Below are 24,146 nucleotides of genomic sequence, written 5' to 3'. Positions count from 1 at the left end.
TACTCCAGCTGCGGCCTAACTAGCATTTTATACAGCTCCATCATAACCTCCCTGCTCTTATATTCTATGCTTCCGCGAATAAAGGCAAGTATCCCGTATGCCTTCCTAACCACCTTATCTACCTGTGCTGCTGCCTTCAGTGATCTATGGACAAACACCCCAAAGTCCCTATGACCCTCTGTACTCCCTAGGGTCCTACCATCCATTGTATATTCCCTTGCCTTGTTAGTCCTCCCAAAGTGCATCACCTCATACTTTTCAGGATTAAACTCCATTTGCCACTGCTCCGCTCATCTTACCAGCCTATCTATATCGTCCTGTAATCTAAGGCTCCTCACTATTTACGACACCACCAATTTTCATGTCATCTATGAACTTACTGATCATACCTCCTATATTCACGTCTAAATCATTAACGTACACTACGAACAGTAAGAATCCCAGCACCAATCCCTGTGGTACACCATTGGTCACAGGCCTCCATTTGCAAAAACAACCCTCTACCATCACAGGCTTCCTTCCACTAAGCCAATTTTGAATCCAATTTGCCAAACTACCCTGGATCCCATGGGCTCTTACTTTCTTAACCAATCTCCCATGCGGGACCTTATCAAAAGCCTTACTGAAGTCCATGTAGACGACATCAACTGCTTTACCCTCATCTACACATCTAGTTACCTCCTTGAAAAATACAATCAAATTTTTTAGACATGATCTCCCCCTGACAAAGCCATGCTGACTATCCCTGATCAATCCCTACCTCTCCAAGTGGAGATTAATCCTGTCTCTCAGAATTTTTTCCAATAATTTCCCTACCACTGACGTTAGATTCACAGGCCTATAATTACCTGGTCTAACCCTGCTACCTTTCTTGAATAATGGTACCACATTCGCTGTCCTCCAGTCCTCTGGTACCTCTCCTGTGGTCAGAGGGGATTTGAAAATTTGTGTCAGATCCCTAACTATTTCCTCCCTTGCCTCACATAGCAGTCTGGGATACATCTCATCTGGGCCTGGGGATTTATCCACCTTTAAGCCCGCTAATACAGCTAATACTTCCTCCTTTTCAATGCTAATTTGATCAAATACATCACAATTCCCCTCCCTGATCACTAGACCTACATTGTCCTTCTCCATAGTGAACACAGATGAAAAGTAATCATTCAGAACCTCATCTATGTCCTCCGGCTCCACATACAGATTGCCTCTTAGATCCCTAATGGGCGCCACTTTTTCCGTGGTTATCCTCTTGCCCCTAACATAAAACGCCTTGAGATTTTCCTTTATCTTGTCTGCCAGTGATTTTTCATGCCCCCTCTTTGCTCTCCTAATTATTTTTTTTAAGTACGCCCCTGTACTTTCTATACTCCTCACGGCCTCTGCTGTTTTCAGCACTCTGAATCTGCCATACGCCTCCTTTTTTTTCTTATCCAAACCTTTATATCCTTTGACATCCAGGATTCCCTGGACTTATTGGTCCTACTTTTCACCTTTGCAGGAACATGCTGCACCTGAACCCTCACAATTTCCTTTCTAAATGACTCCCACTGGTCTGATGTAGACTTTCCTATAAGAAGCAGCTCCCAGTTCACTTTGGCCAGATCCTGTTTTATCATATTGAAATCTGCCTTCCCCCAATTCAGTACTCTTATTTCCAGTCCCTCTATGTCCTTTTCCATAACAACCCTAAATCTTACAGAGTTATGGTCACTATCGCCGAAATGTACCCCCACTGCCACGTCTACCACTTGTCCGGCTTCATTCCCTAGGATTAAGTCCAGTACCGCTCCTCCTCTTGTAGGACTCTTCTCTTCTGTTCTTTGAATTTTGTGCTGTGCATTGATGCATTTCTTCTCTCTAATGTACTGTGTAGTTTCTTGTTTTATAACATTATGGCTTGGCAGATTTCCTATTGGCCTACAGCACTAGTCTTGTGTCTTAACATTTTAAGATGAGGGAAATCAATGAAAAATTAGGGTAAATTACAGCTTGCACAGCCAAGTAAGTTATGAATGAAAGCCTAGGTGTACCTGGAATAGCAAGCCTGCTGAGACACTAGGTAAAGGATAAGTTGGCCACAAATGGCCCCTGGGCCATATAATAAACACTTTTCCTCTTGGGTCAGTGGTATAATGATGGATTGTCAATGTATGAGAATGGAGGGATATTCCTTCTCAACACAAGTAAATGCTGTAATTAAGCAACCAGTTAGAATCACAATGGACAATTCAATCTGTAAAGTGGAAGGAGCAATCTAGCAGTCAGCAGTGGATGTAAGCAAGAATAATAAACCCAGTTGCTTTCCCTTTATCAATTTAAATTGGATTGTTTGAAGGCCTAACAATAAACCATTGAAATAAACCAGGGCAGTTGGTGGATTATTCTTCTGGATTCTGAACAATGTGGCAGCTGCACCACTGCTTCATTAGAACTATTTTAATCAGCTTTTTTAACACAGATTTCATCTTTAATTAAAGTCATCAGAACAATTCCCTTTCTCTCTCTCGTTCTGTATGCCATCTTGAATTTTCTCAAATGCCAGTGATCATTAAAACAGCTATCCAAAAACACATCTGATAAAATTAAGTTCCAGCAGTAATGAGTTTCTTCTACTAATTCTCTGCGTCACCAAACTTTCAAATTCAACACTCAGAAAAGCCAGAGTCTCAGAGAGAATTCTGTAAAGACTTGATACTAAATTAAATTTGCATAAAATAAATCTAACACCTGACCAACCTAGCAGTGCGACTCTTACATTTGAGAGCTAGGTCCTCAATGGGTACTGGTAAATGGAGTTGCCCACCAATTTTTAACTCAGCTCTGAAGAGGCAGTTATCATGTCGCTTATTGTGTCTACCACTTCAAATTCAGTTAGTACACTGACCATTTAGGGCTGCTGCCAATGGCTCTGTGGGTAAAGGACACTGCCTACACACACCCAGGCTTGAGCTGAGTGAGGTGGCAATCACAGCACTACTATTGGCACTGGTGCCACAGCAGGAAAGAATAATGATCTAGGATTCCCATTCCTGACAGTTATTCGGTGAGTCTTGTTGGAAGTGAATATCAGGTGAGCAAGGCATGGAACTCAGCCGTGGTTAAATGGCCTGATGACATTCTAAGTTCATATGTGAATAACTATATCGCTATCTATTTAGCTGCGGCTCAGTTGGTAGCACACTTGCCTCTGAGTGACAAGGTTGTGGGTTCAAGTCCCACTCCAGTCTGTGGCTACTCCAGATACTAAATCTGCCAAAATATGTACCAAAAAACACCCCAGAAAAATTCATCTTCAGGTCAGAATCAGCACTGTTTTCTGGCAATATTCTGTCCTTTTCCATCCAGCTGAATGACCTATATCCATAAATACTCAGTTTTAGACAACAGTCAACAGGAAAGACATTGGCATATAAAATTCATCCAGGGTCATCAGGCAAAATGGGCAATAGCCAACTGGCAGTCTAGTTTGCACTCCACTTAATTTTCTCTTCGATTGAATTCAATGGAATAGAAAATTGGGCCAAATGCAAAACAAGCTGCTGATTCGCTACTGCCCGAAACAACCTGCTGAATCACTACCACCTAAAACAAGCTGCTGATTTGCTACCGCCCAAAACAAGCTGCTGAATCGCTGCCGCCCAAAACAGGCTGCTGATTCGCTACTGACCAAAATGAATCTATATCCCACTGTGTCTAAATTTCCAGCCTCACCTGCCACTACAAGGAACTGCAGGGCCATTCAATCACAATATTGCCAGGTGTGACAAAAATGCATGTCCCAACAGCAATTGGAGAGGCCTGGAAAATTATTTGGAAGTGAAGGAGTTGGTGAGGGGCTGGAGAAATGTGTTCTATGGGGGACGCTGGAGGAAGTGATGCATTTAAAGCTCAACTGTCCTTAAAACAGTATCAGTCTATAGTAATCTTAGGGCATGGCCTTAACCAGAATCAGTAGGAAGAGGGTCTTTAAATTTTCAGATAGTGATGCCAATATTCTGCTCAGGCATGAGAGATGGGATAATGGGAGCAGGTGGCAAGAAAGGGTAATTAGAAAGAATGTGGTGCAGGCAGCACCTAGGACTCGCATGCAGTGCAGAAAGAAGTTCAAGGACCTTACAAGATCAGCAAAGCTAAATCTAATGGCCGTTAATGTAGATTTTAAACTTTATGGATTACTGACTAATATTAATCCTAAAAATGCAGAAAGAAATTTTATGATATAAATCTGTGAACTAAATGAATGTAAAGACTCTTTCACATGGAACAATTAGAACACTGTCACATAAACCATGCCAATTAAGAAAAGTGATATTTCAGGTCTATGTGATTATAGGAGCAAACCTGAGCCTCAAGTAACATGTGAATTTGCACAGTTCAATAGAAATAAGTTCAGGGTGTGGGTTAGAACTCCCTCCAATTACCAACATTCCTTTTATTTGGAGCTGTTGCTGGCAAATTGCTGCATCGGGAGGGCTCCTGACGGAGTCCAGCCACCGGGCCATTTTACCATCATCAGAGGGGCCCCCCCCACCTGCATGGGGAGACAGTCAGCTGCATGGAGGTATCCTCCCTGCAGCCTCCTGGGAGGTGCCATTGCATCTGGAAGCTCCACGGCCCAAGAAGGGTTTGCCAGTTGCAAAGCCTGCCCTTGCGGCCCTGCACTACCACTGGAGGGGTTACCCCTCCCATTGCCAGGAACTGACAGAGAAAAAAATTTCTAGCTCTCCTGCGAAGGCGCCTCAAAATGTAAATGACATAGACCCTCATCCATTTCACTCATGACAGTGTAATGCCCTCCACTTATGCTCGATTTCCTCATACAAAGTAAAATTAGTTTGCGTTATGTGCCATGGAATAGTATTAATTAAAAATAATGGAACATTTTCTTCTATAGTTTTGCTACATGCCATTTCCAGTCCAAGATGGCAGAACAACCATGCATCTGTTACTCCTGCTGTTAAAGAGGTATGCTTACCATTCCATTTAACATCTTTACCTTGAAGAAAATACTGAGGCACAGTTCACTAATTCACTGTCCCATACGCTAAATGACATGGCTCAGATCATGATCTCACCAAGTGGAGAATCCTGAGTGCATTCAAGTTTTGACCTGTTGTGGTGGGAGGAGGGAGACAATCTGGACCGAAGACTGATTGTGAAAACCTGCAAAGATAACTCCATAGATAAGGACCATTGCAGTGTTTTAGGGACTTACCCTCTATTGGTGCCAAGATAACTCTGGAATGGTCATATGCAATCACATTGGCGTAGCGATTTTTGGGTTTGTTCACCTCCATGTTTGAGTGCTCCCATGTGAACTGCTGACCAGGGTCAACTGACTAAAAGATTGAGGGCAAAGAGGGAGAGAGGGAAAGACATTATTTGTGGTTCTTTTAAGTAAAAAGACATTTGTCACTCAAATTGTATCGCATCACATTACTGATTTGAACATTTAAAATCATATTCTTCAGTGCATCACTGAATTCCAGCCAAGGACGATATATTAAAATGCTATATTGCTTCACAGAGTTTGTTTTTGCCATTGGCGACTCATTGTACATCTCGCTCAACTTTTATCCCTGGGCTGCCGACTCGCTATCATCCATTTTGCACTATCGTTCAAAGTCAAAATCCATCCCACTGACTTGAGCAGTGTGAGAGCAGAAACAAAGAGCAGCTTTGTGGGAGCAGTGCTTCCATCTCTGATGCGTCAAGGAACTGTTACTGAAGCACTGCCATGGAGCTGTAGTGCTTCACCAAGAAGCTGCTTAAATATTGAATCAGTCAGTTTAGCTGCAGGAAAGTGTCTGTGTTAAACGCATACAGATATAAACACAAGCAGATTGTATCTGCTGGAGCCTGGTATCATATCACACTAATGTGTAGGAAGTCACTGACAATGGGGAAACCTACCATAAAAATACTCAATGTAACAATCCCAATCCTTCTCATTAAATTGGCTTCAGGCATATGTTTGGACTATAATTGGGAATTATATTGTTCTTCAAAGGGCAAGTTAAATAGAATAATTACAATCTGGAGCTAGATGTAGAAAAAGTTAGTTACCTAATGTTAAATGCTTGGCACTATTAGCCTTTTAAAAGACATTCATACAAACTCAGAAGCATAGAATCATACAATCTTACAGCACAGAAGGAGGCCCTGCAGCCTATCGAGCCTGTGTCAGCTCTTTGAAACAGCAGTTAAATTTATTCCCATGCCCTAGCTTTTTCCCCACAACCCTGCAAATTAGGTCTTTTCAAATACATGTCAAATTGCCTTTTGAAAGCTCCTGATTCTCCACCCTTTCAGGTGATGCATTCCAGATCATAACAACCCTCTGTGTGAAACAATTGCCCTTCATTTCCCCTCTAGCTCTTCTGCCGATTATTTAAAATCTATGACCTCTGGTTACCGACTTGCCAGAGGAAACAGTTTCTTCCTACTAGCTCTATCAAAACCCCTCATGATGTATTACAAAGGGCAGCAAGATTTTAATTGAATGATTGCAAGACTTCTGATTTAACTTTCTAGTTCTTGAATATTATGTATATATAAATAATGGATGTTGGGGTGGGGAATGGAACACTCATCAATTTAAGACACTCCCACAAAGAATATGGCTAGATGCAGAACGAAATTTCCCTACTCTGTCTCAACAATGTGCCTGAGCTCCAATCCTTGGAAGAATGCCCCTTTTGGCATTGGTATGATATTTATTCCATTCCCCAAGCCAACCCGTTTATGGTGTCTGAGTGAGATTGACAAGTCATTGCCAAATTAGGCATAGTTTACTGCTGTTGAATGAACGTCACTAAAAACTGACTTGAGAGTGCTTAAACTCATTACACAGACTTTGGACTTTTAACACTGAGTCTCTCACTGTATTAGTTAACAGTACAGTAAAATCAGGGATTGGGTAGTGTAGTTGGTCGACATTTTGGGACATGAGTCTTCTTTTTCCTTTCGTGTACTTTTTAATGTAATGCTCTACTGTATGTTATCACAGTTTCGGATTAGTCTGACCTGCACAACTTTATAGCTGTGAGCATCCCTGATTTTCATCGCTCCACCACTAGTGTCCTTGCCTTCAGCTGACTAGGCTCTAAGCTCTGGAATTTCCTCCCGAAACCTCTTCGCCTCTCTATCCTTTTTCAAGCCACTCCTTAAAACCTATCTCTTTGACCAAGCTTTTAGCCATCTGCCCTAACATCATCTTATGTAGCTCGGTGTCTAATTTTGCTTTGCAACTTCTGTGAAGACCTTGGGTCATTTATTTTTTAAAGGCACAACATAAATATAAGTTGATATCGTTGTTGATGTTGCATGGCCTATTCCCAGAGAGTAGCCAATGCTCTCACAGAAAAGACTAGTTGGCTGTCTGGCCTGACTCTCCTGATTCTCCCCACCGCCATGTAGGAAGTCACTGCAGCCTCCACTCCCTTCAGCACAGATCAAGAGCTCTGGGAAATGTCAATCAAAGTAGACTTGACCCATTAATATGGTTAATATCATTTGAAACACCATAGCATACAAGGCTACGGGCCAGGTGCTGGAAAATGGGATTAGAATAGGTAGGTGCTTGATGGCTGGCACAGACACGATGGGCCGAAGGCTTGTTTCTGTGCTGTATGACTCTATGATTCTATATGGTCCCATTGATATGGTGTGTTAATGTGCTAATGCTAAGCATCACCATGACAACCCCGCTCTCTGTATCTATCTCTGTTGGACTTAAGAGAAATGAGTCCATAGGAAGTCTTTTTTATCCTAATTTCCTCCCTCCTACAATCATAGAAATTCAGGGAACAGAAGGAGACCACTCGGTTCACTGTACCTATGGCAGCTCTCTGAAAGAACTATTCATTTAGTCCTGTTCCCCACTTCCCCTCATATTTTGTTAAATGCTTCTTTATCAAATAGTGATTTGTTTCCAACTTGCTTTTAATTCTGCTTCCATTAGTGCTTGCAGTAAGGTATTCCATGTCCTGAAACACACACACGTGCACCTTTCACCATAGGCTACAACATGGGTGTCAGAAGTAGGAAATTTTGCCAAATGCTTCCCTATTAGAACATTTAATTTAGAATGGAAACTGGGGACTTTTGGTTTGTATGATTGAATTTTACATCCAGTTTGAAAGGGGGAGGGGGAGCAGTCAGAGGTCATGGTACACATTGGTACCAACGGCATAGGTAAGAAGAGGAATAAGGTCCTGCAACAAGAATTTAGGGAGCTAGGTAGCATATTAAAAAGCAGGACCTCAAAGGTTGTAATCTCTGGATTACTCTCGGTGCTACATGCTGGTGAGTATAGGAATAGGAGGATAGAGCAGATGAATGCGTGGCTGAGGAGATGGTGCAGGAGGGAGGGCTTTAGTTTCCTGGATCACTGGGTCGGTTTCTGGCAAAGGTGGGACCTGTACAAGTTGGACCAACATCCTTGCTGGGAGGTTTGCTAGTGCTGTTGGGCGGGGTGGGGTTTAAACTAATTTGGCAGGGGAATGGGATACAGAGTGGCGGTACAGTAGGGGGTGATGCACAGTCAAATATAGAAGAGAAACTGAGTCATTCTGGAAGGCACAGCAAATAAAGACCTGTTAAGGCACAAGTGAAAAATGCAAGGCTGGATTGCACTTATTTTAATGCAAGGAGTCTTACTAATAAGGCAGATGAATTAAAGGCATTGATTAGCACATGGGATTATGATATTATTGCTATCACAGAGACATGGTTGAGGGAGGGGCAAGACTGGCAACTCAATATTCCAGGGTATAGAATCTTCAGGCATGACAGGGGAGGGGATAAAAGGAGGTGGCATTGCACTGTTGATCAAGGAGTCAATTACTGCAGTAAGGAGGGATGATATTTAAAAATGAACTTAAAAATAAAAAGGGGGCAATCACTTGGCTGGGAGTGTACTAAAGGCCTCCAAACAGTCAGGGAGAGAAAGAGGAGCAGATATGTAGGCAAATCTCAGAGAGGTGTAAAATTAACAAGTAACAATAGTAGGGGATTTCAACTTCCCTAATATCAACTGGGATAGTCTCAGTGTAAAAGGCTTAAAGGGGGCGGAATTCTTAAAATGCATACAGGAGAGATTTTTGAGCCAGTATGTAGAAAGTCCTACAAGGGGCAGTCATAGACCTAATCCTAGGGAATGAAGCTGAACAAGTGGTAGAAGTGTCTGTGGGGGAGCATTTCAGGGATAGTGACCATAACTCTGTAAGATTTAAGGTAGTTATGGATAAGGACAAAGACAGGCCGGAAATAAAGGTACTGAATTGGGGGAAGGCCAATTTCAATCTGATGAAACAGGATCTGGCCAAAGTGGACTGGGAGCAGCTACTTGTAGGAAAGTCGACATCAGACCAGTGGGAGTCATTCAAAGAGGAAATAGTAAGGATTCAGAGCCAACATGTACCCGTTAAGGTGAAGGGTAGGACCAACAAGTCCAGGGAACCCTGGATGTCAAGGGATATAGAGTATTGGATCAGGTAAAAAAGGAGGCTTATGGCAGATTCGGAGCATTGAAAACAGTGGAGGCACTAGAGGAGTATAGAAAGTGTAGGGGGGTATTTTAAAAATTAGGAGCGTGAAGAGGGGACATGAAAAAACATTGGCCAGCAAGATAAAGGAAAATCCTAAGGTGTTTTATATGTACATTAAGAGCAAGAAGATAACCAGGGAAAGAGTAGGGACCAAAGTGGCAATCTGTGTGTGGAGCTGGAGGACATAGGTGAGGTTTTAAATGATTACTTTTCATCTGTGTTCACTATGGAGAAGGACGATGCAGGTGCAGAGATCAGGGCGGGAGAGTGTGAAATACTCGAACAGACTAGCATTGAAAGGGAGGAAGTATTAGATGCTTTAGCGGGCTTAAAAGTGGATAAATCCTCAGGCCCAGATGAGATGTATCCCAGGCTGTTATGTGAGGCAAGGGGGGTGATAGCAGGGGCTCTGACACAAATTTTCAGATCCTCTCTGGCCACAAGAAAGGTGCCAGAGGACTGGAGAACAGCGAATGTGGTACCATTATTCAAGAAGGGTAGCAGGGACAGAATAGGTAATTACAGGCCAGTGAGTCTAACATCAGTGGTTGGGAAACTATTGAAAAAAATTCTGAGGGACAGGATTAATCTCCACTTGGAGTGGCAGGGATTAATCAGGGATAGTCAGCATGGCTTTGTCAGGGGGAGATCGTGTCTAACTAACTTGATTGTATTTTTCAAGGTGACTAGATGTGTAGATGAGGGTGAAGCAGTTGATGTAGTCTACATGGACTTCAGTAAGGCTTTTGATAAGGTCCCAGATGGGAGATTGGTTAAGAAGGTAAGAGCCCATGGGGATCCAGGGCAATTTGGTAAATTGGATCCAAAATTGGCTGAGTGGCAGGAGGCAGAGGGTGATGGTCGAGGATTGTTTTTGTGAGTGGAAGCCTGTGACCAGTCGTGTACCACAGGGATTGGTGCTGGGACCCTTGCTGTTTGTAGTGTACATTAATGATTTAGACGTGAATACAGGAGGTATGATCAGTAAGTTCACAGATGACACAAAAATTGGCGCTGTCGTAAATAGCGAAGAGGAAAGCCTTAGATTACAGGACGATATAGATGGGCTGGTAAGATGGGCGGAGCAGTGGCAAATGGAATTTAATCCTGAGAAGTGTGTGATGCAATGCATTTTGGGAGGATTAACAAGGCAAGGGAATATACAATGGATGGTAGGACCCTAGGAAGTATAGATTAGATTAGATTAGAGATACAGCACTGAAACAGGCCCTTCGGCCCACCGAGTCTGTGCCGAACATCATCCACCCATTTATACTAATCCTACACTAATCCCATATTCCTACCAAACATCCCCACCTGTCCCTATAATGCCCTACCACCTACCTATACTAGTGACAATTTATAATGGCCAATTTACCTATCAACATGCAAGTCTTTTGGCTTGTGGGAGGAAACCGGAGCACCCGGAGAAAACCCACGCAGACACAGGGAGAACTTGCAAACTCCACACAGGCAGTACCCGGAATCGAACCCGGGTCCCTGGAGCTGTGAGGCTGCGGTGCTAACCACTGCGCCACTGTGCCGAAGGTCAAAGGAACCTTGGTGTACTTGTCCATAGATCACTGAAGGCAGCAGCACAGGTAGATAAGGTGGTTAGGAAGGCATATGGGATACTTGCCTTTATTAGCTGAGGCATAGAATATAAGAGCAGGGAGGTTATGATGGAGCTGTATAAAACCCTAGTTAGACCACAGCTGGAGTACTGTGTATAGTTCTGGGCACCACGCTATTGGAAGGATGTGATTGTACTGGAGAGGGTGCAAAGGAGATTCACCAGGATGTTGCCTGGGCTGGAACATTTCAGCTATGAAGAGAGACTGAAAAGGCTAGGGTTGTTTTCCTTCGAGCAGAGAAGGCTGAGGGGGAACATGATTGAAGTATACAAAATTATAAGAGGCACTGATAGGTTAGATAGGAAGAGACTTTTTCCCTTAGTGGAGGGGTCAATAACCAGGGGGCATAGATTGAAGGTAAGGGGAAGGAGGTTTACAGGGGATTTGAGGGTGGTTGGAATCTGGAATGCACTGCCTGAAGGGCTGGTAAAGGCAGGAACCCTCACAACATTTAAGAAGTATTTAGGTGAGCACTTGAAATATCATAACATACAAGACTACAGGCCAAGTGCTGGAAAATGGGATTAGAATAATTAGGTGCTTGTTGGCTATCGACACAATGGGCCGAAGGGCCTGCTTCTGTGCTGCATAACTATGACTCCATGAAAGAGAGAGGAGTGTGTCTAAGACTAGTATTTTAAACTTAAATAAGGGCAACTATGTGGGCATGAAAGCTGAGCTAGCTGAGGTGAACTGGGTTACTAGGCCAGGAGATAGATCAATAGCGAAGCAGTGGCAGACATTTAAGGGGATATTTCAGAATACTCAGAATAAGTATATTCCTACTATAAAGAAAAATTCTAAGGGGATGACCCACCATCCTTGGTTAACTAAAGAAGTTAAGGAAAGCATCAAACTTAAGGAAAAAGTATATAATTGTGCAAAGATGAGTGGCAAGTCAGATGATTGGTCAGAATATCAAGAACGGCAGAGAATGACTAAAAAGTTAATCAGGAGAAAGAAATTAGAGTATGACAGGAAGCTAGCTAGAAATGTAAAAACAGATAGCAAGAGTTTCTACAGGTATTTAAAAAGGAAGAGGGTAAGTAAAGTGAGTGTTGGTCCTCTAGCGAATGAGAATGGGGAGTTAATAAATAATAAGGAAATGGTGGATGAAATGGACAAATATTTTACTTCTGTCTTCACTATAGAGGACACAGAAAAATTCCAGTAATATCTGTAAATCAGGAGGTGGAAGGAAAAGAGGAACTTGGTGAAATTACAATCACTGGGGAAACGGTACTAAGCAAACTGATGGAGCTGCGGGCTGACAAGTCCCCGGGTCCTGATGGGCTTCATCCTAGGGTCTTAAAAGAGGTAGCAGATGCATTAGTGTTAATTTTTCAAAATTTGCTAGATTCTGGAAAGGTTTCATCAGACTAGAAAGTAGCAAATATAATCCCTCTATTCATGAATGGGGGAGGCAGAAAACAGGTAACTATAGGTCACTTAGCTTGACGTCTGACATGAAGAAGGTGTCAGAATCGATCATTAAGGAGACTATAGTTGGGTACTTAGAAAAACTCAACATAATCGGGAATAGTCAGCAAGGTTTTGTGAAAGGGAAATCATGTTTAACCAATTTATTGGAGTTCTTTGAAGGAGTAACATGTGATGTGGATAAAGGGGAGCCTGTTGACGTACTGTCCTTAGATTTTCAGAAGGCATTTGACAAAGTGCCAAATAAAAGATTATTGCGCAAAGTATGAGCTTGTGGCGTAGGAGGTAACATATTAGCATGGATAGAAGATTGGTTGGCTGGCAGAAAACAGAGAGTATGCATAAATGGCTCCTTTTCTGATTGGCAGGATGTGACGAGTGGAGTCCCGCAGGGGTGTGCTGGGGCCTCAACCTTTTACAATTTATATCAATGACTTAGATGAGGGGAACAATGGCATGGTAGCTAAATTGACACAAAGATAGGTTGGAAAGTATGTTGTGAAGAGGACATAAGGAGGTTGCTTGGCCATGTGAGCTGCATGGAAGATGTCAGGATCCCCAAAGACACATTGTACAGCGAGCTCGCCACTGGTATCAGACCCACCGGCCGTCCATGTCTCCGCTTTAAAGACGTTTGCAAACGCGACATGAAGTCCTGTGACATTGATCACAAGTCGTGGGAGTCAGTTGCCAGCGTTCTGGGTAGGGGAAAACTATTTATTTGGGCAGTGGCAGTACCCGAGACACTACACGTGTAGTGTCTCCCACCCACCCTCCTCCTCTAACCAAAAAAAAAAGGACTCTAGGGTGTTGATAAGGTAAGCTTTTTATTTAAAACTTCAGTCCGTCGGATTGCTAAGCGAACAAGTTTTGACTTTTTTTTTCGTTTGGTTTTTCAGTAGATTTATTGGGAATCTAGAATAGTGGGAATGGAGGTAAAGGCAGTTGTATGTTCCTCCTGCAGAATGTGGGAGGTAGGGGTCGCCAAGAGTGTCCCTGCTGACTGCATCTGCGGGAAGTGCACCCAACTCCAGCTCCTCGCAGACCGCGTTAGGGAACTGGAGCTGGAGCTGGATGAACTTCGGATCATTCGGGAGGCGGAGGGGATTATTGACAGGAGTTATAGGGAGGCAGTCACACCTCAGGTAAAAGAAGTAGGTAGATGGGTTACCGTCAGGGGAAGGAAAGGGAACCAGCAGGCAGTGCAGGGATCCCCTGTGGCCGTTTCCCTCAACAACAGGTATACCGTTTTGGATACTGTTGGGGGGGGACGACTTACCAGGGGTAAGCAATGGGGTGCAGGTCTCTGGCACAGAGTCTGTCCCTGTTGCTCAGAAGGGAAAAGGGAAGAGGAGCAGAGCATTAGTCATTGGGGACTCCATAGTTAGGGGAACAGATAGGAGGTTCTGTGGGAACGAGAGAGACTCACGGTTGGTGTGTTGCCTCCCAGGTGCCAGGGTACGTGATGTCTCCGATCGTGTTTTTGGGATCCTTAAGGGGGAGGGGGAGGGGGAGCACCCCCAAGTCGTGGTCCACATAGGCACCAACGACATAGGTAGGAAGAGAGATGGGGATTTAAGGCAGAAATTCAGGGAGCTAGGGTGGAAGCTTAGAGCGAGAACAACCAGAGTTGTTATCTCTGGGTTGTTGCCTGTGCCACGTGCTAGCGAAGAGAGGAATAGGGAGAGAGAGGAGTTGAACACGTGGCTGCAGGGATGGTGTAGGAGGGAGGGTTTTGGTTTCCTGGATAATTGGGGCTCTTTCTGGGGTAGGTGGGACCTCTACAAACAGGATGGTCTTCACCTGAACCAGAGGGGTACCAATATCCTGGGGGGGAGATTTGTTAGTGCTCTTCGGGGGGGTTTAAACTAAATCAGCAGGGGAATGGGAACCTAAATTGCAGTGCCAGTGTACAGGCTGTTGAGAGTAGTGAGGTAGGGGATAAGGTTACAGGGACGCAAGAGGGCACTGGCAAGCAAGAACTTGGTTTAAAGTGTGTCTACTTCAACGCCAGGAGCATCCGGAATAAGGTGGGTGAGCTTGCAGCATGGGTTGGTACCTGGGATCCTGATGTTGTGGCCATTTCGGAGACATGGGTAGAGCAGGGGCAGGAATGGATGTTGCAGGTTCCGGGATTTAGATGTTTCAGAAAGAACAGAGAAGAGGGTAAAAGAGGGGGGGGTGTGGCATTGTTAATCAAGGAAAGTATTACAGCGGCAGAAAGGACGTTTGAGGACTCGTCTACTGAGGTAGTATGGGCCGAGGTTAGAAACAGGAGAGGAGAGGTCACCCTGTTGGGAGTTTTCTATAGACCTCCGAATAGTTCCAGAGATGTAGAGGAAAGGATAGCGAAGATGATTCTCGACAGGAGCGAGAGTAACAGGGTAGTGGTTATGGGGGACTTTAACTTTCCAAATATTGACTGGAAATACTATAGTTCGAGTACTTTAGATGGGTCTGTTTTTGTCCAGTGTGTGCAGGAGGGTTTTCTGACACAGTATGTGGACAGGCCAACCAGGGGCGATGCCACATTGGATTTGGTACTGGGTAATGAACCCGGCCAGGTGTTCGATTTAGATGTAGGTGAGCACTTTGGCGATAGTGATCACAATTCGGTTAGGTTTACCTTAGCGATGGGCAGGGACAGGTATATACCGCAGGGCAAGAATTATAGCTGGGGGAAAGGAAATTATGACGCGATTAGGCAAGATTTAGGATGTGTAGGATGGGGAAGGAAACTGCAGGGGATGGGCACAAACGAAATGTGGAGCTTATTCAAGGAGCAGCTAATGCGTGTCCTTGATAAGTATGTACCTGTCAGGCAGGGAGGAAGTTGTCGAGCAAGGGAGCCGTGGTTTACTCAAGAAGCTGAAGCGCTTGTCAAGAGGAAGAGGGCGGCTTATGTTAGGATGAGACGTGAAGGCTCAGTTAGGGCGCTTGAGAGTTACAAGCTAGCCAGGAAGGATCTAAAGGGAGGGCTAAGAAGAGCAAGGAGAGGACACGAGAAGTCATTGGCGGATAGGATCAAAGAAAACCCTAAGGCTTTCTATAGGTATATCAGGAATAAACGAATGATAAGAGTTAGAACAGGGCCAATCAAGGATAGTAGTGGGAAGTTGTGTGCGGAATCAGAGGAGATAGGGGAAGCGTTAAATGAATATTTTTCGTCAGTATTTACAGTAGAGAAAGAAAATGTTGCCGAGGAGATTACTGAGATACAGCCTACTAGGCTAGATGGGATTGAGATTCACAAGGAGGAGGTGTTAGCAATTTTGGAAAGAGTGAAAATAGATAAGTCCCCTGGGCCAGATGGGATTTATCCTAGGATTCTCTGGGAAGCCAGGGAGGAGATTGCAGAGCCGTTGTTGTTGATCTTCAAGTCGTCATTGTCGACAGGAGTAGTGCCGGAGGACTGGAGGATAGCAAATGTTGTCCCCTTGTTCAAGAAGGGGAGTAGAGACAGCCCTGGTAATTATAGACCTGTGAGCCTTACTTCGGTTGTGGGTAAAATGTTGGAAAAGGTTATAAGAGACAGGATTTATAATCATCTTGAAAAGAATAAGTTCATTTGCGATAGTCAGCACGGTTTTGTGAAAGGTAGGTCGTGCCTCACAAACCTTATTGAGTTTTTCGAGAAGGTGACCAAACAGGTGGATGAGGGTAAAGCCGTGGATGTGGTGTATATGGATTTCAGTAAGGCGTTTGATAAGGTTCCCCACGGTAGGCTATTGCAGAAAATACGCAAGTATGGGGTTGAAGGTGATTTAGAGCTTTGGATCAGAAATTGGCTAGCTGAAAGAAGACAGAGGGTGGTGGTTGATGGCAAATGTTCATCCTGGAGTTTAGTTACTAGTGGTGTACCGCAAGGTTCTGTTTTGGGGCCACTGCTGTTTGTCATTTTTATAAACGACCTGGATGAGGGTGTAGAAGGGTGGGTTAGTAAATTTGCGGATGACACGAAGGTCGGTGGAGTTGTGGATAGTGTCGAAGGGTGTTGTAGGGTACAGAGGGACATAGATAGGCTGCAGAGCTGGGCTGAGAGATGGCAAATGGAGTTTAATGCGGAGAAGTGTGAGGTGATTCACTTTGGAAGGAGTAACAGCAATGCAGAGTACTGGGCTAATGGGAAGATTCTTGGTAGTGTAGATGAGCAGAGAGATCTTGGTATCCAGGTACATAAATCCCTGAAAGTTGCTACCCAGGTTAATAGGGCTGTTAAGAAGGCATATGGTGTGTTAGCCTTTATTAGTAGGGGGATCGAGTTTCAGAGCCACGGGGTCATGATGCAGCTGTACAAAACTCTGGTGAGGCCGCACCTGGAGTATTGCGTGCAGTTCTGGTCACCGCATTATAGGAAGGATGTCGAAGCTTTGGAAAGGGTGCAGAGGAGATTTACTAGGATGTTGCCTGGTATGGAAGGAAGGTCTTATGAGGAAAGGCTGAGGGACTTGGGGTTGTTTTCGTTAGAGAGAAGGAGGAGGAGAGGTGACTTAATAGAGACATACAAGATAATCAGAGGGTTAGATAGGGTGGATAGTGAGAGTCTTTTTCCTCGGATGAGGATGGCAAACACGAGGGGACATAGCTTTAAGTTGAGGGGTGAAAGATATAGGACAGATGTCAGAGGTAGTTTCTTTACGCAGAGAGTAGTAGGGGCGTGGAACGCCCTGCCTGCAACAGTAGTAGACTCGCCAACTTTAAGGGCATTTAAGTGGTCATTGGATAGACATATGGATGTAAATGGAATAGTGTAGGTCAGATGATCGGCGCAACATCGAGGGCCGAAGGGCCTGTACTGCGCTGTAATATTCTAATTCTAATTCTAGTTCGCCAGAGCTGGCGGGCAGCCATAAAGGCGGGGCTAAAGTGTGGCGAATCGAAGAGACTTAGCAGTTTGCAGGAAAAAAAACAAAAGCGCAAGGGGAGAGCCAACTGTGTAACAGCCCCGACAAACAAATTTTTCTGCAGCACCTGTGGAAGAGCCTGTCACTCTAGAATTGGCCTTTATAGCCACTTCAGGCACTGCTTCACACACCACTGACCACCTCCAGGCGCTTACCCATTGTCTCTCGAGATAAGGAGGCCAAAGAGAAGACCGATATAGATAGGTTGAGTGAGTGGGCAAAAATCTGGCAGATGGAGTATAATGTGGGAAATTGTGAAGTTGTTCACTTTGGCAGGAAGAATAAAAAAAAGAGTATTTCTTAAATGGGGAATGACTACAGAATTCTGAGGTGCAGAGGGATCTAGGTGTTCGAGTGCATGAGTCACAAAAGGTTAGTATGCAGGTACAGAGAGTAATAAAGAAGGCTCATGGAATGTCATCCTTTATTATGAGAAGAATTGAAAATAAAAGTAAGGATGTTATGCTTCAGTTATAAAAGGGCATTGGTGAGACCATATCTCGAATACTGTGTGCAGTTTTGGTCTCCTTATTTAAGGAAGGATGTAAATGCATTGGAGGTGGTTCAGAGGCGGTTTATAGATTGATACCTGGAATGAGCGGGTTGTCTTATGAGGAAAGGTTGGACAGACTGGGCTTGTTTTAACTAGAGGTTAGAAGAGTCAGGGGAGACTTGATTGAAGTATATAAAGTCCTGAATGGTCTTGACAAGGTGAATGTAGAAAGGATGTTTCCTCTTGTGGGTGAGTCCAGAACAAGGGGGCACTGTTTGAAAATTAGGGATTGCCCTTTTAGGACAGAGACAGAGAGAATTTTTTTCTCTCAGAGGGTTGTGCGACTTTGGAATTCTCTGCCTCAGGAGGTGGTGGAGGCGGGGTCACTTAATATTTTTAAGGCGGAGGTAGATAGATTCTTGTTAGGCAAAGGAATCAAAGATTATGAGGGGTAGATGGGAGTGTGGAATTCGAGACAGAAACAGATCAGCCATGATCTCATTAAATGGCGGCGCAGGCTCGAGGGGCTGAATGGCCTACTTCTGCTCCTAATTCATATGGTATGGCTCATTACTACACCAAGGCATTTTAACCCACTAAGCCATTGCGAGTTCCCGCAGAGAGATCTCTCACGGCCAAGCTACACCAAACTCAACAGGAAAGCTAAATGACAGCTCATGCCCTAATTTCAGCAGTGAATCTTAATGCTTAAATAGAGCTTAATCTTTATAATAACCTGACAAAAAGTGTAAATTTAATTGTTAATGATAAACGCTACAGCGAATCTGAACGGCGACACAAAATCCCTTCGTACAAAAGCGGCCACTTGGGTTTGTGGAATTATTCAGTTTGAGAGATCAAAATGGCAGCTTGCTTGGGCAATGACTCCAAACAGTTTAGGAACATCAGGAAGAATTGTGGTGATCAGTTATGGTTTGAAGCTTGTAAGAGAAAAGCTAGAGTTGTTCAAAGCTTCACAGCAGCTCAAAACATCAGTACACGGTTATGATACCGATCTGCTGTCCCCATTACAAAAATGAATTTGAAAAAATGCAAATCTCTGCTGATTGCTCTAAGCCCCTGCCAAGGTCAAGAACTCGCAAAATAGAAAATCACAACCATAAACCTGTGTCGCATCACTACATGCCACAACGCATGGTATATAAAACTACATGAGTTGTTAATCCACCTGAACAAGATTAAATAGGAATAAAAACAAAAAATGCTGGAAATACTCTGCAGGCCTGGCAGCATCTGTGGAGAGAGAAGCAGAATTAACGTTTCATCAGAACTGGCAAATGTTAGAAATAGGTTCTGAGCAAATAAAGCGGGGGGGGGGGGGGGGGTAGGGCAAAAGATAACAAAATGGAAGGTGTTGGTAGGACAGAGGGTCATAGAGAATAACTGACGAGAAGGTCATGGAGCAAAGGCAAAGGGTGTGTTAATGGTGTGGTGAAAGACAAAGTGCTAGTGCAGAAAGGGTGTGAAATGACAGAATAATGAACAGCTCTGGCCAAAAGCACAGACATGAAAAAACAAAGTGGGCAGGCACATGGTAAAAAAAAAATGGAACAAATTAAAATAAAATAAAAATAATAAAAAATAAAAATAAAAAAGGGGGGCCAGTCATGCTCTGAAATTATTGAACTCAATGTTCAGTCCGGTAGGCTGTAGCGTGCCTAATCGGTAAATGAGATGTTGTTTCTCAAGCTTGCGTTGATATACACTGGAACACTGCAGCAAGTCCAACACAGAGATGTGGGCATGAGAGGAGGGGGTGAGGTGTTGAAATGGCAAGTGACAGGAAGCTTAGAGTCACATTTTCAGACTGAGCGAAGGTATTCTGCAAAGCGGTCACCCAATCTGCGTTTGGTCTCCCCAATGTAGAGGGGACCGCATTGTGAGCAGCGAATACAGTATAGTAAATTGAAAGAAATACAAGTAAATCGCTGCTTCACCTGAAAGAAGTGTTTGGGGCCTTGGATAGTGAGGAGAGAGGAGGTAAAAGGGCAGGTATTACACCTCCTGCAATTGCATGTGAAGGTGCCGTGGGAAGGGGACGAGGTGTTGGGGGTAATGGAGGAGTGGACCAGGGTGTCGCGGAGGGAACGATCTCTTCGGAATGCTGACAGGGGAGGGGAAGATGCATTTAGTAGTGGTATCATGCTGGACGTGGCGGAAATGGCAGCGGATGATACTTTGGATGTGGAGGCTGGTGGGGTGGAAAGCGAGGACAAGGGGAACCCTGTTGCAGTTTTGGGAGGGAGGGGAAAGGGTGAGGGTAGAGGTGCGGGAAATGGGCCAGACACGGTTGAGGGCCCTGTCAACCACATTTTTCTCAGTTGAGGAAAGAGGAAGACAAACCAGAAGTGTTGTTGTGGAAGGTTTTTTTCATGTTTATGCTTTTGGCCAGGGCTGTTCATTATTCTGTCATTTAACATTCTCTCTGCACTAACGCTTTTGTCTTTCACCACACCATTAACATACCCTTTGCTCCATGACCTTCTGGTCAGTTATTCTCTATGACCCTCTGTCCAATCAACATCTTCCCTTTTGTTATCTTTTGCCCACCCCCACTTTATTTGCTTAAAACCTATTACATTTCTCATATTTGTCAGTTCTGAAGAAGGGTCACTGACCTGAAACGTTAACTCTGCTTCTCTCGCCACAGATGCTGCCAGACCTGCTGAGTATTTCCAGCAATTTTTGTTTTTATTTCAGATTTCCAGTATTTTGCTTTTAAGATTAAACAGGATTTATGCACTGGAATCCTGTATGATAGGAACACATTAAAAGGGGTTTGGTCTGTTGGAATTCTATACAATGAAAGTGAATGGGAAGGGGTTTGGCCCATTGGTCTATTTACTGAAGTAAATCTTACTTAATTTTGAAGCTGATTCATGCCTTACCTCATATTCCTGTGAAAACTTGAGGTTGTCATTTGCTTTCAGATGTTCTGTATGTTCAGCGAGCTCTGTGATGGGGATTGGCGGGTGACTCAGCATGCCTATGAGGGGACAGAACAGAGTGATATCACTTTAAAAAAACAAAAAAAATCACGTCAATTCAATCAGCAGTCCTGAATGAAAAGGCTGAAATGAGAGGAGTAGAGGAGGGTCATGTGTGTTTAGAACATTACACCATCAGGGCTTGAAATTTATAAACCAACAAATTGCAGTGAAACCATCTTTTGCTATGGGAGACATGTTGGAAACTTCTTAGTTTAGCTTCTCAGGAAGGTCTTCCATTTTTCACCTCTGTTTCCCTAAAGTGCTGGTACCTGCCTCTATAGTCATTTCCCTTCCCACATGGGCATATGGAATCACCCCCGCATCAGACCCCACCACTTTCTTCCTTTCTCATTCATTCCCTCTCCTCCAAGAAAGTAGTTCCAAATTTATTTTAGAGTTAACACCCACTATCAAACTAGATAACAGAATATATCAGGTCTTCTAACCAAGTGTTTGTAGGCCATTATAATTAACAGTCAAACAAAACCAGGCTACCTGATCTTGCCCTTCATTGAATTTACACCCATTTTTCGTTTAGTTTTCAAATTCTTATCCAAAAATTTCTCCCTTCAGCAATGCACAAGCCAAATGCAACCTTAGCTGTGTTTATGATACAATGTGAACAGGTCCTGATTGGGTGACTGGTTCTACTCAACTGAGCTACTCACTGTAAGATCTTCTTTAGCATGGGGAGCTCAGGCTCTGATGATAGGTGGAGCCTTTTACTGATGTGCGATATCACCAAGTGAGGGTAGCAAAACATACTTTCATGCCTGGAATTCCCCATGCAATGAATTTCCAATTTCAGGCTGGGAACGGATTAGGGAAGGTGGTGAGTGAAAGTAACCTTTCTGCACAGGGAAACAATTTACTTAATTGGACAGCAAGTCAACTCAGCTCCTCTTCATCCATCTTGCAATAGCCAATATGAGAGCAGCTGCAATCGCAGAGCAGGGAAGCTGCCTACCAAATGGGGGAAGGTGGTGGGCAGATTCAATAAAAAGAAGAAACATTTTAATCAACAGGAACATGGAGGCACCTGGCCGTGGATTGTTGGGTTGCAGTTTTGAATCACTGACTCAGTCGAGCTCTCAATCATTGTTGTGCAGTTATGGGTAGTTGTCAGAGCAGGCCCACTGGAGGGAAGAGGGAAATCAGCGAATTGCTATTGGGCTCCTGTCATATACAGCCAAGGATTCAACTTAGCAGTGGAATTGTTAATGACATGGTAACAGATTCAGCCCCACAAGACATGTAGAGGCTGCAGGAAAGAAACTTTGGTTTGCATCCTTCCATCTACAAAAGATGATGGACATGCAGAAAACAATCCATTTAGGTGGGGTGTCTTCTCTTGGCGCACCTTTGCTGATGACTGTGAAGGCCAATCCTTGAGAGGCAGGTTCTGCCACAAGTGCCGCATGTGAAGCTGCCAAGTGACGCTTTGAGTTGTCGTTTTTGATTTTGGTGCCTGTTGCTAAGCTGTTGTAGCAACTGGTCATGGTGGCACACCAGTCCACAGGATGTGTCGCCATTCCCCTCTTTCACTAGCTAGTGCGACAGTCGACATTTAGGGCCTTCATATCACGCTTGCAAGCATCCTTGAAGCGGAGCTTTGGGCGCCCCACTGGTTGTCTGGCCCCGGCTACCTCATTATACAGAAGGTCTTTGGGTATGAGACCGTATTCCATCCTGCAGATGTGTCCGATCCACCGAAGCCACACTCTGTTTGATCAGTGCCAACACACTTGGGAGCTCTGCCTTTGAGAGGATTGCTGCATTTGTGATTTTGTCCTGCCAGGACATACACATAATGGGCTGCAGACAGCGAAGATGGAAATTATTGAGCTTCTTTTCCTGGTAGCTGTAAGTTGCCCACATTTCTCAGCCGTCATCAAGGTGCTGAGAACACAGGCCTTATAAACCATCAGCTTGGTCTAAAGGGGTTCCGAAGAAGGGTCACTGACCCGAAACGTTGACTCTGCTTCTCTTTCCACAGATGCTGCCAGACCTGCTGGGTGATTCCAGCATTTCTTGTTTTTGGTCTAAAGGTCAGTTTGGAGTTATCCCTTGTGTGTTTCGCGAGTCAGCCAAAGGTGGTAGCTGCTTTCCCCATACGTGTATCGAGCTCTGCATCAAGGGACAGATTGTCATCGTGGACCCAAGGTAGCAGAATTTGCTAACCACTTCCAGTGGGGTGTTAAAGAAAGGAAACAACAATTATTAGAAAGGAAGCCACCCTTGAGAAAAAACATTAATGTGCATTGTGGACGTGGGTGATTACTGTCTGTCAAATATCTCTTCTCAAGGGACAATTGGAAAGTGTCCATTTACCTCTGCTCAGTACCCACTGACACATACCTGTACAGCTTGTCATATTAGTGCTTTAGTGTCCTTAAAAGAACAGTCAGTTCTCCTCTGAGATTAAGTGATTGAGGGTCTTTGAATCTAACATGCTGTAAGAGACCTGCTGGACATCGAGCACAGTGGAGTGTGGTAGGCCCAAATGGAACTTGAGGTATCTTAAAGTTATTCTCTCATCAGGAAATTCTGACTTGCAAGCCATAAACTGATGCCTACAAAATACTGAAGTCAGAAATGTCAAGGTTATTGAGTTCCCATTTACCATAGTATATTGTTTTGCTAAAATTATCACACATTCATGTTGGTTGCCACCATTGATGACATGAGATAGCTGGTGTACAGAAGACGTACAGGCACAGGCCCTTATCCTTTCTGATGCTGACAGACTTGCTGTGTATTTGTTTTTACTTCAAATTTGATGTGTTGGCAGAAACAAGGCCTTTCATTTTAATGTAGAACTGACAATATTCCCATGAAGGATTTTCTTGTGTTGTTATTGTCACTTAACTTTTCTGCTTCTCTAGGTTCCTTCTTTCCCTCACTCAATCTTATATCTGCTTTTTCCAGAAGTCAGGGTTTCTAATGGAATTACAGGCCCGCTTGTGGAGGTAGCGGGTACTGTCTTTGGTTACTATGGAGAATTTCAAGCCCTGTTACAGAATCAGCAGAGTTGAATCATTTGAAGCAGACAATATGGATATTAAAATTGAGGCAGCACAGAGATGAGAAGCAAGCATGAAATCATCAGTTTT

The 24,146-nt window shown here is 44.0% G+C and overlaps 1 protein-coding gene across 1 annotated transcript in view; it reads right to left on the bottom strand.

Moving 5' to 3' along the window:
- LOC137351760 (receptor-type tyrosine-protein phosphatase delta-like) overlaps window positions 1-24,146 on the bottom strand; it is a 583,992-nt gene that overhangs the window by 97,467 nt on the left and 462,379 nt on the right. Inside the window, exons 25-26 of the mRNA XM_068016566.1 lie at window positions 20,932-21,029; window positions 5,216-5,339 (exon numbers count right to left, since the gene is read on the bottom strand). Of these exons, the coding sequence (XP_067872667.1) occupies window positions 5,216-5,339; window positions 20,932-21,029 (222 nt within the window). The remainder of the gene's footprint in view (window positions 1-5,215; window positions 5,340-20,931; window positions 21,030-24,146) is intronic.

The sequence above is a fragment of the Heterodontus francisci genome, chromosome 36 (assembly GCF_036365525.1).
Source record: "Heterodontus francisci isolate sHetFra1 chromosome 36, sHetFra1.hap1, whole genome shotgun sequence".
In the NCBI taxonomy this organism is placed as follows: Eukaryota; Metazoa; Chordata; class Chondrichthyes; order Heterodontiformes; family Heterodontidae; genus Heterodontus; species Heterodontus francisci.
Note: the sequence above shows the minus strand (reverse complement) of the source record. Positions and strands in the feature narration are given on the sequence as shown.